This window comes from Myotis yumanensis, unplaced genomic scaffold, assembly GCF_028538775.1.
Source record: "Myotis yumanensis isolate MYYU_CA2020_CCGP unplaced genomic scaffold, mMyoYum1.0.hap1 SCAF_1, whole genome shotgun sequence".
Taxonomy (NCBI): Eukaryota; Metazoa; Chordata; class Mammalia; order Chiroptera; family Vespertilionidae; genus Myotis; species Myotis yumanensis.
Window position 1 is genome coordinate 34,990,393 of NW_027223752.1, and position 16,897 is coordinate 35,007,289.

General features: G+C 44.1%; 1 protein-coding gene across 2 annotated transcripts; it reads left to right on the plus strand.

Moving 5' to 3' along the window:
* Positions 1 to 1,894: 1,894 nt before the first annotated feature.
* Positions 1,895 to 16,237, plus strand: RDH11 (retinol dehydrogenase 11). Of its 2 annotated transcripts, none has more exons than XM_070417876.1 (7): positions 1,895 to 2,018; positions 4,594 to 4,712; positions 5,330 to 5,485; positions 6,752 to 6,856; positions 9,123 to 9,332; positions 10,878 to 11,067; positions 14,082 to 16,237. In XM_070417876.1, the coding sequence occupies exons 1-7, from the start codon at positions 1,951 to 1,953 to the stop codon at positions 14,182 to 14,184; spliced, it is 951 nt and encodes a 316-aa protein (XP_070273977.1). In that variant the 5' UTR covers positions 1,895 to 1,950; the 3' UTR covers positions 14,185 to 16,237. The 2 variants fall into 2 exon arrangements, with proteins under 2 accessions (XP_070273977.1, XP_070273985.1); XM_070417884.1 differs by lacking the exon at positions 1,895 to 2,018 and adding an exon at positions 2,865 to 2,901.
* Positions 16,238 to 16,897: the final 660 nt, after the last annotated feature.

Genomic DNA, 16,897 nt, shown 5'->3' on the forward strand with positions numbered 1-16,897 from the left:
TCGGAGCTCTGGTTAGGAACTGATCAGGATCTGATGTTTATTGTCTTGTTACATCCATATTTATACCAGCCGATTTTAATCCTGTCAATTTCTATTACAAAGGTTAGGGCGTTTCTTATCTCCATTCCAGGGAGTAAAGATTATGTAGCTTAACTACCCGCCTGGCACTTAATTAAGGGGTTGTATCCCCTCCCTAACCTCAGGGAAAGATCCCCACCTGGGGAAACAACCTTTCTCGGAGAGGTGACCTTGGTTAAAACACATGGCGCTAAAGAGAGCAAACATATTAAGAACAATATGCTATATATGCCAGGTCCCTTGAAACATATGCTGTGCAGATGTTTCTTTCCTGCAGCGACTGTGTCAAGCAGCAAGGATGGACCGGCTCCCGGCAGGCCGCCATCTTGGCTGACAGTTAATTTGCATAAGGATATGCTGATTAGCCAATGGGAAGGGTAGCGGTCGTACACTAATTACCATGTTTCTCTTTTATTAGTGTAGATTATGCTTTCATTGATTGAATGGATGACCGGATGACCAGACATTTAGCATATTAGGCTTTTATTATATAGGATGGAATCATAAGTATGTACTTCTTTGGGGGGGGGGGGGGCGGGGGGGGCCGGGGGGGTCAGTCCTGGCTTCTTTCATTCAACATAACTACTTGGAGACTCATTCAAGCTGTTAAGTGCATCCAAACTCTATTCCTTTTTATTGATGAGTAGTATTTCATTATGTGGATATATCACAATTTGTTTATCCATTCACCTATTGATGAACATTTGCTTGTTTCTTGTTTTTGACTATAACAAATAAAGCTTCTATGATCATTCATATACACATCTTTATGAATAACTTTTATTTCTCCTGGAAAATTACCTAGGAGTCACAATAATAAATGTATGCTTAACATATTTAACAGTTTGAGAAATTGCCAAATTGTATGAGAAAGCCAGTTGCTCCACATTCTCATCACTCAAATTGACCTTGGAGCATATGTCTTTCAAAAAAACGGAAATGAATTATCTGGAAGAAAGATCCAGAATACATTAGGGTGGTGCAATCAGGAATCACAGGCAGATATTGACTACTTAAACATCCCCCACCTTCACCCCCTGGAAACCAGACACAAGCCTCAGATGGCAAAGCTTAAATAAATGACTGAACGGGGAACCTGCTTATTCTCAGGTCATAATCATGACTTGAAGACAGGATTAAACAGTTTCATGAATTGGCAAAACCAACTGTGCTGCTAACCTGAGAAATTCATTGCTACCTTGGGAGTTAACATAATTAACTGAAGTCATCAAGAAAACTATATTCTACTATCAATTAATCGCCAAACACCAGGAAAATTATCATAGTTACATTATAATTCAAAATAGACACAATCAAGTGGTTTTTCTGGGAGCGGGTTCAGGAACCAATTGCTTCAGCTCCATTGGAATCCCTAAGGAGGAAGAATTCTCACTTCTTCCTGACTTACCAACTGTCAGACTCCAACCGCTCCTCTTCTGTGTAATCGGCCTTAAAACATATCCCAGATGCCAGTGTTTGATGTCCAGGACAAACGATGTGGTAACTGCCTAACAATGATTGGGGAAAAGTGAACCAGACTCTAGACTAGACTTGGGCACCGGGAGATAGAGGTTTGGGGAGATTTCCCAAAAACTGCAGGTGGCCAGAAGGGTTGTGGGAGAGCTGGTTGGATGATCCCAAAGGCCTTGGACCCTAGGTGGTTGGGGATCTGCAGTGTACCTGGCGCACGGCTCAACTTTTCTCCGTGACTGGGAACAGCAAGCTCCCCGCCCGCTAGTCCACGCCAGGGTTTGGACTACATTTCCCAGAGGGCTTTGCTCTCGGGCTTTGCTGTAAAGTACTAGGGCGCGCCGGGGAGGGGAAACCACGGTTGGTGAGCACCGCTGGGGCACCTCGCTGTGCTGCTGCAAGATGATTTGGGTCCTGCTCCTGCTCCTCCTTCTCCCCCTTCTCCTGCTCATCGCTGCACCCCAAATCAGGTCTGTGCAAATGTAATGTCTTTTCTTGCGAATCTTCGGGGGCGAGGGGCGGGCATCAATCCTCACGGAAGCTCTGTTCTTCAAAAGAAGGAAAAGGAGGACTCCCCGGTGGGCTCCATGTGGGCCTAGGCCGGGTTCGGTTGGTCTGAGGGGGCCCGGCTGCCCTGGATGCGGGGAGGGCGACCCCATCAGACCCCAGGCCGAGGGAAGGGATTGCATACCGGAGCACCCTGCTTTGTTTCTCCTGCCCCCCTTTTTCCTCTAAGCAGCCTTTGCTTCCGGCTCCAGCAAACCCCGAGTGCAGGGCTACCTCAGACACTTAAGTTTACAGCGTTGCGGGTTTCAGACCCCAAAATAAGGTGTGCACCTCAAGACCCTATTCCCCGTAGCCCACACGCCTTGAACCGGCCCTATCTAGCCTCTTGCTTCCAGCCTGTAAAGTACAATGGAACCATTCAACCTTCTGCTTTCCGAAACCGGCCTTTGATGGGAATCGTGACATCTCCCGCCCATTCCTGCTCGCTTGTTACTGTTAGATGCGCTCTTTCTCTGGGCGATGTTGTAAAGGAGAAAAAAGTGATATCCTGCACCCAACCCTGTCCTCAGAGCAGGATTATCGGGGTCGGAGTCAATCCCTGGGGTTTCAGGGTGGGGCGGCGAGGACGCGGGTAGCGCTCCATTAACCTGGTGATGCATCAGGCAATAGCTGGCTAAGTGTCGGCAGAGACTCAGCAGCGAGCTGCCGAGCAGGCCGCCTGCTGATTGGTCGGAGTAAATCACCAGTAGTGACGATGAACCAGTGCCTGGAAGGACACAGCCTCCTGGGGGCGGGTGGTGCAGGGGCGGAAGCTGGGGTGCAGTCGCTGCCGGTTGGAACGTGAAGGTGCGTAAGATTTCACTCTTATTTCTTCTTGAATTCACCTCTTCTTTCCCCCCCTCCCCACCTTCCTCTTGCCCCTCATCCAGTTGTAGTTTTCCTCCCCTCTGAACACTCAGTGCTCCTACCTTTAGGCACCCTTGGGTGCCCATACTCAGAAGAAAACGGCTGCTTTTTTTAAAAAAGAGGAAGGGAGAGAGAGAGAGAGAGAGAGAAACATCAATGACGAGAGAGAATCGCTGATTGGCTGCCTCCTGCATGCCCTCTGGGGATGGAGCCCTGACTGGGAATTGAACTGTGTGACCTCCTGGCTCATAGCTCCACGCTCAACCACTGAGCCACTCCGCTGGGCTGCTTTTTATCTCTCCAACACAGGAACCTCGTATCTACATAGAATCTCAATGGAAAGTTGAACCTGAAATGAAAATAGTGCTCAGACCTCAGTGAGATGTTTCTGAGGAAGATTATACTCCAAGAGTCATGTTCCCAGCTGCCTAGTTAGGTCACGGGAGCTAGGCCGGAGCTGGTCTTTCATTCCTGCTGGTTCGGGAGAAGAAAGGCCTGAGTAGAGGTCCTAATACATTGTCCCTCCTGGAGCTAACACTGAAGAGATGTGGGAAACGGAGCGGGGGAGGCTTACATCTTATCTGCCTTCTTTGCACTAAGCAGGGGAACTTTAGTGGCTAGGAGTTTGTACCTTGCAATTCCAAATTCAATGTAAAAGGCTGAAATGCCTTTTAAAAATGCATCTCTTGCCGAACCGGTTTGGCTCAGTGGATAGAGCGTGCGGACTGAAGGGTCCCGGGTTCGATTCCGGTCAAGGGCATGTACCTTGGTTGCGAGCACATCCCCGGTGGGGGGCGTGCAGGAGGCAGCTGATGGATCTTTCTCCCTCATCAATGTTTCTAACTCTCTATCCCTCTCCCTTCCTCTCTGTGAAAAACCAATAAAATATATTTTTTAAAAAAATAAAAATGCATCTCCTAGTGAACGGATTCTTTCAACTTGAGCTTCAAGATTTGCAGAGAAGAGAAAAGAACAATCTGAGGCCTGCTAATTACTGTTTGTATATTCATTTCTGTAGAAATGAAGAATAGTGCAGTGCTTAAGGACAAGGACTCTAGTGAATTAAACCAGAACTTGAATCTCCGCTCCCTTTTGTACTTCCCTTTCCTTTTGTCTTATTTTTAATTGTGTGTGTGTGTGTTTCTGTTTGTTTTGTCCCAGGTTGACAAACTTTCATAATTTTAACTTTTGTGTTGGATTAGCTGTTTTTTCAAGGCCATTAAGTGCTAATTATAAACATATGGACATAAGTGGACCAGTTCTTTCTTCTTCCAGGCTGAGTCTTGTGATTCCCTAAAATTTAGGGAATTTTTAGGAAAATTTAGGGCCTAAATCATAGAAGAGCTCAAACCGAAGCCAGTTGCCTGGCTAATCAAATATTCATTCAGTTCTTGTACTGTAGGGAGTCGCTTTAATTATTATTGCCCTGTAATAGCCTCACTTTTATTCTTGAGTGAGGACAGAAAACTTTTGTTTTCTTTCCTCCGAACTTCCTTAAACCTAGAAAAGGACAGCCATAGAAGAACCAAAGCAAACCTTACCCTTGAGATCTGAAGACACGGGGGTTTGCAGGATCCTCTGGTTGAAACAAGGAAAATGAAGAACTGATGAGCTTTCCTTCTGTGTCTACAGGAAAATGCTATCCAACGGGGTGTGTACATCAACTGCCCAGCTTCCAGGGAAGGTGGCAGTGGTTACTGGTGCCAACACAGGCATCGGGAAGGAGACAGCCAAAGAGCTGGCTCAAAGAGGCAAGTTTATCTACTTCTAATTCTCTGCTGCTACTGCCATTTTACCTCACAATGATGACCATTCTCATTTATTTCCTCCCAATCCAGGAATTCAAGGACATTCCAAGTGCCCCACTTTGCTGGTGTGAGCCTAGTACAATGCTCTCTATGTAATGAGCACTTAATGAGTATTGTTGATTAATCTTCTTTCCTCATTTACTCATCAGATGCCTCTGTTGTGAAGTAGGGATAAAATAAATAAAACTGTAGAAATAACATCCAGTATCAGTATCTATATATATAAAAACCTAAGCGACCGGCAGACCTTTTGACCGGTAGCTATGATGTGCACTGACCACTAGGGGGCAGACACTCAACACACAGGCGTGGAAACATGGAACAGACTGATGAATCTCAGATGGATTCATGCACCAGTGGGGTCCCTCGGCCTGACCTGTGGAGATCGGGCCAAAACTGGCTCTCCGACATCCCCCAAGGGGTCCAAAATTGCAAGAGGGTGCAGGCCAGGCCAAGGGACCCCACCAGTGCACAAATCTGTGCACCAGGCCTCTAGTTAAGTCTATAATACCCACTTAACAACAGAGCTGACAGTTTGTCTCTTATGCATTGGTTGACAGGAGCGCGTGTCTATATAGCTTGCCGGGATGTGCAAAAGGGGGAATTGGTGGCAAAAGAGATCCAGACCATGACAGGGAACCAACAGGTATTCGTGCGGAAACTGGACTTGGCTGATACTAAATCTATTCGAGCCTTCGCTGAGGGCTTCTTAGCAGGTGAGTGCGTAACCTGAGACTATGTTGTGGGTCTTGCGACTTAGCTAAAAGGAAAAGACCCCTCTTTCTGTCTGATCTATAGAAATGCTAGATCAAATATAACAAAACAAAACAAAAACATGGCAGTGAGTAAGAACTAAAACCAAAAATCTCACAGGAGTGTCAGAACTCAACATGGGTTTTAGGGTCTGGAGATGAGGCCTTAGGCTCTTGAGAGCTGGGGAGCTGTATCTGAGGCTCCACATACGGAAGGTTGGGATTCGCAAAAGGCCATCGGGTCCATGGTACGGGAGCTTAAAAAAGCCCAGGCTACCAGCTGAGGAACATGACAACGAAGCTTATCATCTCTTCAGGACACAGATGGGTAAAGAATCATCTTCAGGAAATTAGAACCCCCCAGCTGGCATCTATGGGGCAGGGGGATCTACACCTTCGAATAGTGTTAAGAATCTTAAGCTGAGAAATTAATGTAAAACCCTGTAGTACAGGGGTGGGCAAACTTTTTGACTCGAGGGCCACAATGGGTTCTTAAACTGGACCGGAGGGCCGGAACAAAAGCATGGATGGAGTGTTTGTGTGAACTAATATAAATTCAAAGTAAACATCATTACATAAAAGGGTACGGTCTTTTTTTTTTTTTTTAGTTTTATTCATTTCAAATGGGCCGGATTTGGCCCGAGGGCCGTAGTTTGCCCACGGCTGCTGTAGTATCACATGAAAAGCACATCCAAGAGTATTCTGTAGGCATAGCCCCTCATAACCCAGGAAGCTAGGACTCCCAAGAAAAGGAACTTCCAGCATAATGAGCTTTTAGTCAGAAATTACTAAACACATGAGAAAGGGAAACCTGAGAGAAAGTTGGCAGATGCAACAAAGAGGGGAAGCCAGTATTTCTTTTGGTTCCTGAATCCCAGTGGTGGGGATGCATTCAGAATGTCCTTTCTTCTCTTGCTTTGGAATCTTCCCATCCAGCTGGGAAGTCTTTTTGTTGGGAGAGGTGGGTGGAACACTTCCCAGAAGCAGAGAGTAAGTTTTCCTGAATTTGGGAAGCTTGGAAAGGCCATTTGATAGTGTAAGTTGGAATTTTGTCCTGCATAGTAAAAGTATGCAAGATTCAACTACAGTCTTAGAATAAAAACAATACAAAGTAAGTATGAAGGGAACGTGGAGGAAATATTGAAGTCCTGCATCTCCATTTTCAGAGCTTAGGTGTGAGGCAGATTTCTAAGATGTAATAGCTGTGGCTCCATCCCCTCTTCCCTACAGACGAAAAGCATCTCCACATTTTGATTAACAACGCAGGAGTGATGATGTGTCCCTACTCCAAGACTGCAGATGGCTTTGAGATGCATATAGGAATCAACCACTTGGGTAAGAAATCTGGTCTCATCACACAAGCTAGAAGGAGCCTGAAGTTCCCCTTGAAAAACTTAGGGATGAGATTGAGCCTTCTCTATAGTGTGTTTAGACCTCTCAGCCATAATGAACATCTATACTAATAAAAGGATAATAGGCTAATTAGACTGGATGTCTTCCGGATGTCCTTCTGGACAAAGTCAACGGTGGCAGGGGCCGAGGCAGAGGCAGTTAGGGGTGATCAGGCTGGCAGGGGAGAGCAGTTAGGGGCGATCAGGCTGGCAGGGAAGGCAGTTAAGGGGCGATCAGGCTGGCAGGGGAGGGCAGTTAGGGGGCAATTAGGCTGGCAGGGGAGCCATTAGGGGCATCAGGCCAGCAGACAGAGGTGGTTAGGTGCAATAAGGCAGTCAGGCAGGTGAGCAGTTAGGAGCCAGCGGTCCTGGATTGCAAGAGGGATGTCCGACTGCCAGTTTTGGCCTGATCCCGAGGGGTCACAGATTGGAGAGGGTCCAGGCTGGGCTGAGGGACACCCTCACCCATGCACAAATTTCATGCACCAGGCCTCTAGTCCTATATAATAAAAGGCTAATTTGCAAATCAACCGAACGGCAGAATGACTGGTTGCTATGACATGCACTGACCGCTCGACACAGGAGCTGCCCCCTGGTGGTCAGTGCACTCCCACAGGGGGAGCCTCTCCTGCCTCCACGATAGCACTAAGGATGTCTGACTGCTCCCCGCTCCCCTTGGGCCTAAGCCATCAGTCGGACATTCCTCAAGGGCTCCCAGACTTCGAGAGGACTCAGGCCTGGCTAAGGGCCCTTTCACCATGAGTGCATGAATTTCGTGCACTAATATATCATGGTCCTGCCTGAAAGCTCAGGGATAAACTCGAGGCTCACTCAATTCCACCACGTTTTAATCTGTGATTCAGATTCCGTTTACCGTGGGGCATTTTTGAACAGCATAATTGTATCGAAGGTTGTGTTGCATTCTTTGTAGTGACCCCTGTGGCCAGCATCAGATAGAGGCTGCCTGCTCTTAAAGAGTGATGTTACTCAAAGTTGGGATGAGATGGGACTTCATGTTCATATTCACATAATCCAGACCTACCTCATCCAACAGTGATTTTTAACTTTTTTCATCTCATGACACACATAAACTAATTACTAAAATTCTGTGGCACATCAAAAAATATATTTTTTGCCAATCTGACCCCAAAAATGGTATAATTTTGATTGATTTACAAATGATAATAATAGTAATTAACTTTTTGTTCCAGAGTAACTTTTAAAAATCAGGTGCCCCTAGAGAGTGTTATGCTGAACAAAAGAAGCCAGTTAGAGAAAGACAAGTATCACATGATCCCACTCTTGTGGAATCTGGTTAACAAAATAAATTGATGAATGGAATGGATCCAGAGATGTGGAAGCATGGGACAGAGTGCAGAATCTTGTGGGGGGAGGGTGGGTGGGTGGGAGGTGATCGAAGAACTTGTATGCATATATACATAACACATGGACACAGACAATAGGGTGGTGAAGGCCTGGGGCAGGGGGCCAAGGAGGGCTGGAGGGGACCTATGCGGGGGAAATGGGGACATAAATGTTATACTTTCAACAATAAAGATTAAAATAAAAAATCAGGTGCCTATACTTCTATATAAGGATTTCTGGTGCCAACAATTAAGCAAGCAGACACAACCTTATTATGCAATGTGAACAAGATGATGAAACTATTATATTTTTGGTTCAAGACAGGGGCTTACATACCAGAGGGCTATTGTCTGTGTAGGCTGTTGTCATTTCATTCATTCATTCATTCATTCATTCATTTTGTTAATCCTCACCTGAGGATTTTTTTTCATTGCTTTTAGGAGAGAATGGAAGAGAGGGGGAAGAGAGGGGGGGAGGACATCGACTGGTTGCCTTCTGCACACACTGCAACCCTTTGGTGCGCAAGCCAACGCTCTAACCACTGAGCACACAAGCTGTTGTCATTTTTTTTATTTGACAGTCTAAGTGAAAAAAGGTCAGTGCATCTGACTAAATAGTTAGGTATTGCATGTTTTAAAAATTCTTGCGGCACACCAGCTAAAAATCTTTGACTGTTTCTGTTTCCCCAAACCCTCACTGCACTTGTTCTGTAGTTGACAATGAATTAATGAGGCAAAAAGCCTTATTCCTGAGTCTTCCGCTTCCCATAGCTGAGCCCTACTCACCGCTACTCCCTTCACCCCTGCACTGGCCTTGAGCTCTGTTAATTCTAGTTTTTCTTACAGGTCACTTCCTCTTGACCCATCTGCTGCTAGAGAAGCTGAAGGAATCAGCCCCATCAAGGGTAGTGAACCTGTCTTCCTTAGCACATGTCCTGGGAAGGATCCATTTCCATAATCTTCAGGGCGAGAAATTCTACAGTGCAGGTCTGGCCTACTGTCATAGCAAGTTAGCCAACATTCTCTTCACCAAGGAACTGGCCCGGAGGCTAGAAGGTAGGCTTGGAAGAAATGAGTGTGGAGACATGAGTTGGGGAAGGAGCTCACAGCCACAGGAACAGAAACTGTTCTCTGGAGCCTGTCCTCTGGCCAGGGCCTGCTTCCATGTCTGTAGCTGGGTCTAGGTTTAGTAAACGCCCATCAGTAAATATTGGAGATGACCGTCAGGGGATGGAGACATTCTGACTGTGAGGCTGAAGGCTTGGTTTCACCACTTCCTAGCTGTGTGACCTGCAGCAAGTTAACTTTTCGAGGCTTACTTCCTCATGTAAAATGGGACTACTTCACAGGTTGTTGTCATAATTAATTCAGGCTTCATGAGCAAGTCAAGGTTTTTTACTCATAGTGAAACTAAGTACAAGTGAGGGACCTGAACTGGCACTAGATAGAGCCATTAGGATAAAGCAAGTGCAAGGGTGGGAGGGGAGTGGGGGGTGACTCCCTAACAGCAAAGGGTCAAATAAGAGGGAAATGTAGGCTTGAGGAGGGGACTCCAGTCATAGATAAACACAGTTGTTTAGCATCATCCACTCTGGATTTCCAGGAAAGACAAAGGAAATCCAGGACGGACAGTTGGAGTTGCTTAGGAGTTGAGTTGGGCAGAGTTCAGGCTGAAGGAATCAGACACAGGAGCCCCATTGGTCAGCTCAGTTCACATGTCCCGTCTATGCCCAGGACATGACATTCTGATTAGAAATTAAATGGGTTACAGTGTGGGCGGGTTGAGGGGGCTGAGGAACATTCCAGGTAGAAGGGGAGAATGCATGAAGTTCTGGGCTCAGCTTGAGAAACAGAGAGAGGGCCGGTATGGTTCAAACATAGAATATAAAATATGGGTCATTTAGAGTAGATCTTGAGTTGAAAATAAATAAAAATCCACAGTCCTTTATCTGTCACTTGTGAAATCTACAAAGGACTAAAACTTCAGTTTTTGTATAGGTTGACACCAGAACACATTAGGCAACGAAACTTCATCTGTACTAGGGTGAGTAGGTAATAGACAGAATATGTATGTGTGTCATATTCCCTTTATAATACAGAAAAAAATCGGAAACATTTCTGGCCCCAAGGATTCCAGTGAAGAATTGGGGACCTAAAATAGTGTATGTATAAATGCTATTTGTACTGGTAAATGTATAACTGTACCAGACACTATTCTTTTTTTCTTTTTTTTAGTATTCAAAACAGTTTCTTTTTTTTTTTTAATTGTTTAAAGTATTACATATGTCTCCTTTTTCCCCCGATTGACCTCTCCCTGGCCAATCCCACCCCCAGGACACTAGACACTATTCTAAGCTCTTGTACATATGACTCATTTAGACCTCAGGACAATCCAGGGAGGTGCAGAGCTTATGATTATCCCCATTTTATAGATGAGGAAACTGAGTCACAACATCCAGAGCTTGCCAAGGTCACACAGCTAATGAGTGGTAGAGCTAGGATTTGAAACGGGGCAGTGTGTATTCATGTCATCTTCTCTCTTTGGCCCTTCAGCAACATTAAGTCCTGTCTTCCCCTCTCTCTATGGCACACCCTCCTCAGGCTCTGGCGTTTCAGTGTATTCTGTACACCCTGGCACAGTCCACTCTGAATTGGTTCGGCACTCATTTTTCATGAGATGTATGTGGCGGCTTTTCTCCTTCTTCATCAAGACCCCTCAGCAGGGAGCCCAGACCAGCCTGCACTGTGCCTTAGCAGAAGGTCTTGAGATCCTAAGCGGGAATCATTTCAGGTATGAATGTATCTGTTTTTGAAGATGAAATTTTATTGCCTAAAGGAAATAATTTGGATTTGTTTGGTGTTCTATGCCCTTTTTAAAAAGTACATTGTCTAACATAGTTTTTGTCCTTTAATTCTAGGGTTTTTACCTTTTAATAGGGGAATTGGACCCATTCACACTTTTTTTGTGGTAATTGCTAGGTTTGATTTTATTCATGTCATCTTTTATGTTTTCTGGTCGTCTTATTCCCATATTTTGTTCTGTCAATCCAATTTTCTTTGTTCCTTGTTAGAATCCTAGTTTTATTTTTTTTTATTTTAAAAAGAATTTGAACCTATATTTCTTTATTGTGTTCAGGACTGAAATAGTATCAATGGACTCATTTCTTGAATAAGTGAAGACTTTTTAAACTTTTTATTAGAGAATTTTGAATATACACAGTAGTAGACAGAATAGCATCTCGAATCCCCATATACCCCTAATCCAGCCTCAACAACCATTAACCATGGCCAATCCTGCCCCATCCCAATCTACAACCCCTCACGAAACCACTATCCTTCCCATATTTTTCTCATCCCATATTATTTGGAAGAAAATCCCAGATGTTACATAAGATCAAATTCTTAGGGTGTTTTTACCTCTACCTTCAAGATTTTATGGAAATGACCTGAAATTTTAGAGGATGGACTATAAATAAATTAAGGTTGGATTGGGAGGTAGGAAGTCGGATCATGAAAGGCCTATAATGCCAGACTGAGAGGAGCCACAGTTTTCAGTAGAGAGAGACATAATCTGGTCTGTGCTTTAGAAAAACATCCCTGGTGACTTTGTTTAATGAATTAATACGTATCCCAAGTGAGAGATAATGCGTTCCTGATTTAGGATAATGACAATTGGAATGAAAAGAGCGGTTAAGTGAGAAAGGCAGAATTTTTGCCACTTGTTGACTGAGTGAGAGAGTAGGGGAAGATTTGGTGACTTGGGTTCAAGCCTGAGTTATGAGATTGATGGTGACATTAACTGAGACAGCACACATGAAAAATAATGTGTATAACTCAGGGCTCTTTGATTCCAAAGCAGTGGGATTGGATTCTAGCTAGCATAAGCAAGAAGGGAATTTACTAACATATGAGGATACTCCCCGGTCCAAAGAGAAGACTGAAGAGCCAGGCTGTAGTATTGGAATACTACAGCACATTGTAGCTTCCAAGGCACCTTCAGGCCTATTGTGTCATTTGCTCTTCACCCTAAACTATGGAGAGTGTGCGGCACAGCGCAGTGGAGGCTGCAGAGGCCACGTCGTTCCCAGAGGCACACGGAGCTTTTGCTTCTCAGGGATGAACTTTTCACTCAGAAACGGCAGGCCGTGCTGGCGAGTTCCCTTAAACCGAAGTGCTTTATTTGTAAGGCTTGTTTTTAAATGCAGACTCATTTAAGTTGTTTTTCTCAAACTCTCATGCATTTAAGAACCATCTGGAGAACTGGTTAAGAACAGATTCCTGGGCCTCTCCCCAGAGATTCTGATTCAGGAGGCCTGGCGTGGGGCCTGAGAACTGGCATGTCTAACAGGTTTCCAGGCGACGCTCCTGCTGCCAGTCCCTAGCCCACACTTGGAGTAGCACGGTCTTAGTGGACACAGTGTCAGGAGTTTGCTTCATGTCATTACTTCAGACTTTTCAACTCAGCTTTTCACCTTTGGAATTTGCTTAGTATGTCCAGGAAGCAGTTTTCTTGAGATTGTTAGTTTTAAAATTTGCTTTTTATATTATTTCAAAGATTGTGATCTGTTTACTCAATCATTTAAAAAAAAAAACACCTTCATTGAGTACCTACTGTATACTAGATGCAGAAAATACAAAACTGAGTAAAAGTATTATCCTTGAAAAAAATTTCTGGGTGGTGCAAAGTTGGGATATCCACCCTGCATTTAATGGAGACTTAAAATAATTAGAATTACAGCAATGAAGAGAAGGTATGTGAAACACTGGGTACCTTGTTACCATTTTTCTGCTATCATCTTTTCCTTCTTTCATTATTTATGAAGCTGACTTTACTTGTTTTTTTTGTTTGTTTGTTTTTGTTTTTAGTTTAAAAACAGGTGGACCAGAAATAAGTGTTTTGTGTTGTTTTATTTGCCATTCTAAGCATCTGTGACCAATGTAAATAGCAGGATCTCAGGTCCATGACACTGTACAAGGTCCTATAGAATGGGCCTCAGACATTTAGTTGAACAAAATGGACATAGGTATCAAGCAGGCACTGATATTACAATTAAATATATACATACAAAGGAGAATGTTCAGACTAAATGAAATGCCTTTATATCAAACAAAGCATTCTGATCAGAGGTGGTCTAGTGAGCTCTAAAATGGTAATTACAGCCCGGCTGATGTGACTCAGTGGTTGAGTCTAGACCAGCCATGGGCAAACTACGGCCCACGGGCCGGATCCGGCCCGTTTGAAATGAATAAAACTAAAAAAAAAAAGACCGTACCCTTTTATGTAATGATGTTTACTTTGAATTTATATTAGTTCACACAAACACTCCATCCATGCTTTTGTTCCGGCCCTCCGGTCCAGTTTAAGAACCCATTGTGGCCCTCGAGTCAAAAAGTTTGCCCACCCCTGGTCTAGACCTATGAACCAGGAGGTCACAGTTCAATTTGGTTTGATTCTCGGTGAGGGCATTTGGCCGGGTTGTGGGCTCGAGGTGTGCAGGAGGCAGCTGATCAATGATTCTCTCTCATCATTGATGTTTCTCTCTCTCCCTCTCCCTTCCTCTCTGAAATCAATTAAAAAATCTCAATGGATTGAGATAATACTCCAGAGAATGGCAGTTTATAAAAAATAAAATAAAATGGTAATTACATTTTCTCTGGGGTAAAGATTGGAGGATGAAGAGCTAGGACAAACACTGGATCTGTGAAGTGCCTAGAGGACATGTCACCCCTGGGTTGTTTTTCTGTCGTATTCCTCATCCCAGGCAGAGAACAGACTCCATCTTAACCCCTCTCTTTCCCTTCTAGTGACTGCCGTGTGACGTGGGTCTCTGCCCAGGCTCGGAATATGACAATAGCAAGGCGGCTATGGGACGTCAGCTGTGACCTGCTGGGCATCCCTATGGATTGACAGGTGGTGGCCGTTGGACCCAAGAGAAGTGTGCAGCAGACTACTCAGTGCTCCCTGCCAAAATGACTCTCCTTCCGGGTGGCCAAACCTTGAGCACAAAGGGAGCAAACCTTCCGGCCTTGGCAGCTTTCTGAGAGAAGCCCCGTGCGCACTGCCAGGCATCGCAACGCCTTGCATCTGTCCAGACTGACTTTGCTCCCCTTCTTGCCAGTTACTAGAGATACCACAGGACAAGTACCCCTCGGGACCACCAGCTCATCTGTTCCCGCTGAGACGCACCACCCAGGAGAACCTAAGCTCTGGCAGGGTTGATTTGTGGCAGTTGGGACTCGTTTCTACCCTCTGTGTTCACGGTGTATTGTCTCCCAACCAAACAACCTTCACTTGGAGAGGGCCACGCTACAGCCTGAGCTGAATCCAGGAGTGACGTCGGCTCGCTTGGCTCAAGAGCAGGGCTTGTCCCTCACCTCTTAAAACCATCGTAGGGCGAACATCTGGATTCTTTCAGGAAATGTAACTGAATCTGGATTGTGGGATGGCTCTCTCTCTCTCTCTGACAACCTAAAGCCACTGCTCAGACATGTTCCCATGCCTAGACCATGGGAGAGCTTCCTTTTCTAAGAAGTTTGGGGGTTTGGGAGGATGGCAGAAATATGGGGAAAGGCAGAAATAAAAATGAAGTTTAAACTCTCATTTCCCTGCTATTTCTCTGACCAGCAAGGAGGTAATGAAAGGATCAGTTTGAGAAGGTAGGCCTCCTGACATCAGTTACTGACCCCAGACCCATGGAGGCCTCCTTTTTGTGCTGTAGTTTCTCTTTGGTGATTGTTATTGAATAGATGTGTTCCTATGTACTTTTGCAGTTGGGAGTATTTTCACAAAATCTGAAGTAGCCACAAAGGAACAGTATTAAACTGGACCCTGATGCAGGTAAATGATCAGAGATGGAGCAAGCCAGTGCTACCCAGTCTTTGATACAAATGGGTAGAGCTGCAAGGGGAAGCAGATTCTGGTAACTGCTTCAGTTATCAACTGTAAGTTGATAACTACCCACCAAGAAGCACATGGAGAGCAGGAATTCAAAGATAATAGGCCTGGAAGGTAATGAAGGGACTAAAGGATTTTTTTTTGAGCTGAAGATGGTAATATCCAGCTACAGAATTAAGGGTGAGCACCGGAGTTAGCAAGGCTGATAGAGCACTATCTTAAGCACCAGTCAACTAATGTGGCAGGAAAAAAACAAACAAACCCCAATTCCTTATTTAGCAAAATTATCTTAAGGACTGATATTGGTAGTTAGTCAATTTAATAATTTTTTAGGGTTATCTCCTTACATATCTTGACAAGCATAAAATGACTATTTGCTAAAAAAAAAAAAAAAAAGCTACATTGTATTTGGAGAACTTTTTAAAATGTGTTTTTGATTTTTTTTAGAGAGGAAGGGAGAGATATCAATGTGAGAGAGAAACAACTGAGCCACACTTGCCAGGGCTTATTTGGAGAACGTTTTATCAAAAGTAATGTTGCCAGCCCTAGCTGGTTTGGCTCAGTAGATAGAGCATCAGCCTGCGGACTGAAGGGTCCCCGGTTCAATTCCGGTCAAGGACACATGCCCGGGTTGCCAGGTCGATCCCCGGTGGGGGGTGTGCAGGAGGCAGCTGATCAATGATTCTCTCTCATCGCTGATGTTCCTATCTTTCCCTCTCTGAAATCAATAAAAATATATATTTTTTAAAAAGTAATGTTGCCAAAGGAAATCTGAAGAATTGCTACTGTTTTCATCACTTGTTTACAGTATGTTATTTTAGTAAGAGTTTGAGATTTTCTTGGACCAACAATTATATATATACTTTTATGGGGAAAAGGGTTATAGGACCAAGTCTTCTCATATTTGTAAATTAATAATCTTTTGTTGAACTTGTTTTGACTATTTACATTTAGAAGTGGCCACTTTATGGAAAACTTTTTTGTAATAGTGCAGTGGAATAACTGAATTAATATTTTACTTAATTTATATTGATCTGTCAATGACAAATAAAAATTTTTGATTATTTATTGTGATTTAATTTACCAGAATAAAAACTGTAAGAATTAAAAGAAAGTTTAAATAGAGTCAACAGAAGAAAACAATTAACGTTTAATTATAGTTGAAAGAAGAAACACTTCATTATTACGGGTATGCAATCATTTCTCATTCTAAGAATAATTTGTCCCAGTCTTTCTACAATACAGTCTCAATTGAAATGCCATTAACTTCAGTTGTGTGATAATTTGACCATTCATTCACCCATTTTCTACTTTCCTTTGGTGATGCTGTTCAAAGATTACTTTTTCCACCCCAGGTTAGCTCTCCTTTTGTACCTGCCCCTTCGATAACGGATTTTACAGGAACCTGCCGGACAATCTCAGGCTTTGCTCTCTCTATGTGCTTAATTTTTAGGAGGTCAACCAGTTTCTTGAATCAATGGTCAATGAACTCGGTCTAACAAAAATAAGGGCCCAGGAGATTAAAATCACCAAATCGTCCTCCTGAACAGACATGTATCTTTTAATGTGTGTGGGCAGTTTTAAATATTGGACTGCCAAACAAACATTTCATAACGGGCTCCATAGGCAAACCATGAAATCGGTGAAAATAGGAATTCCCTTCCGCTGAACCAGGAAAACCTGTGGAGTGCAGGAAGGACTTGTACACCTTACACTCACGGGAACG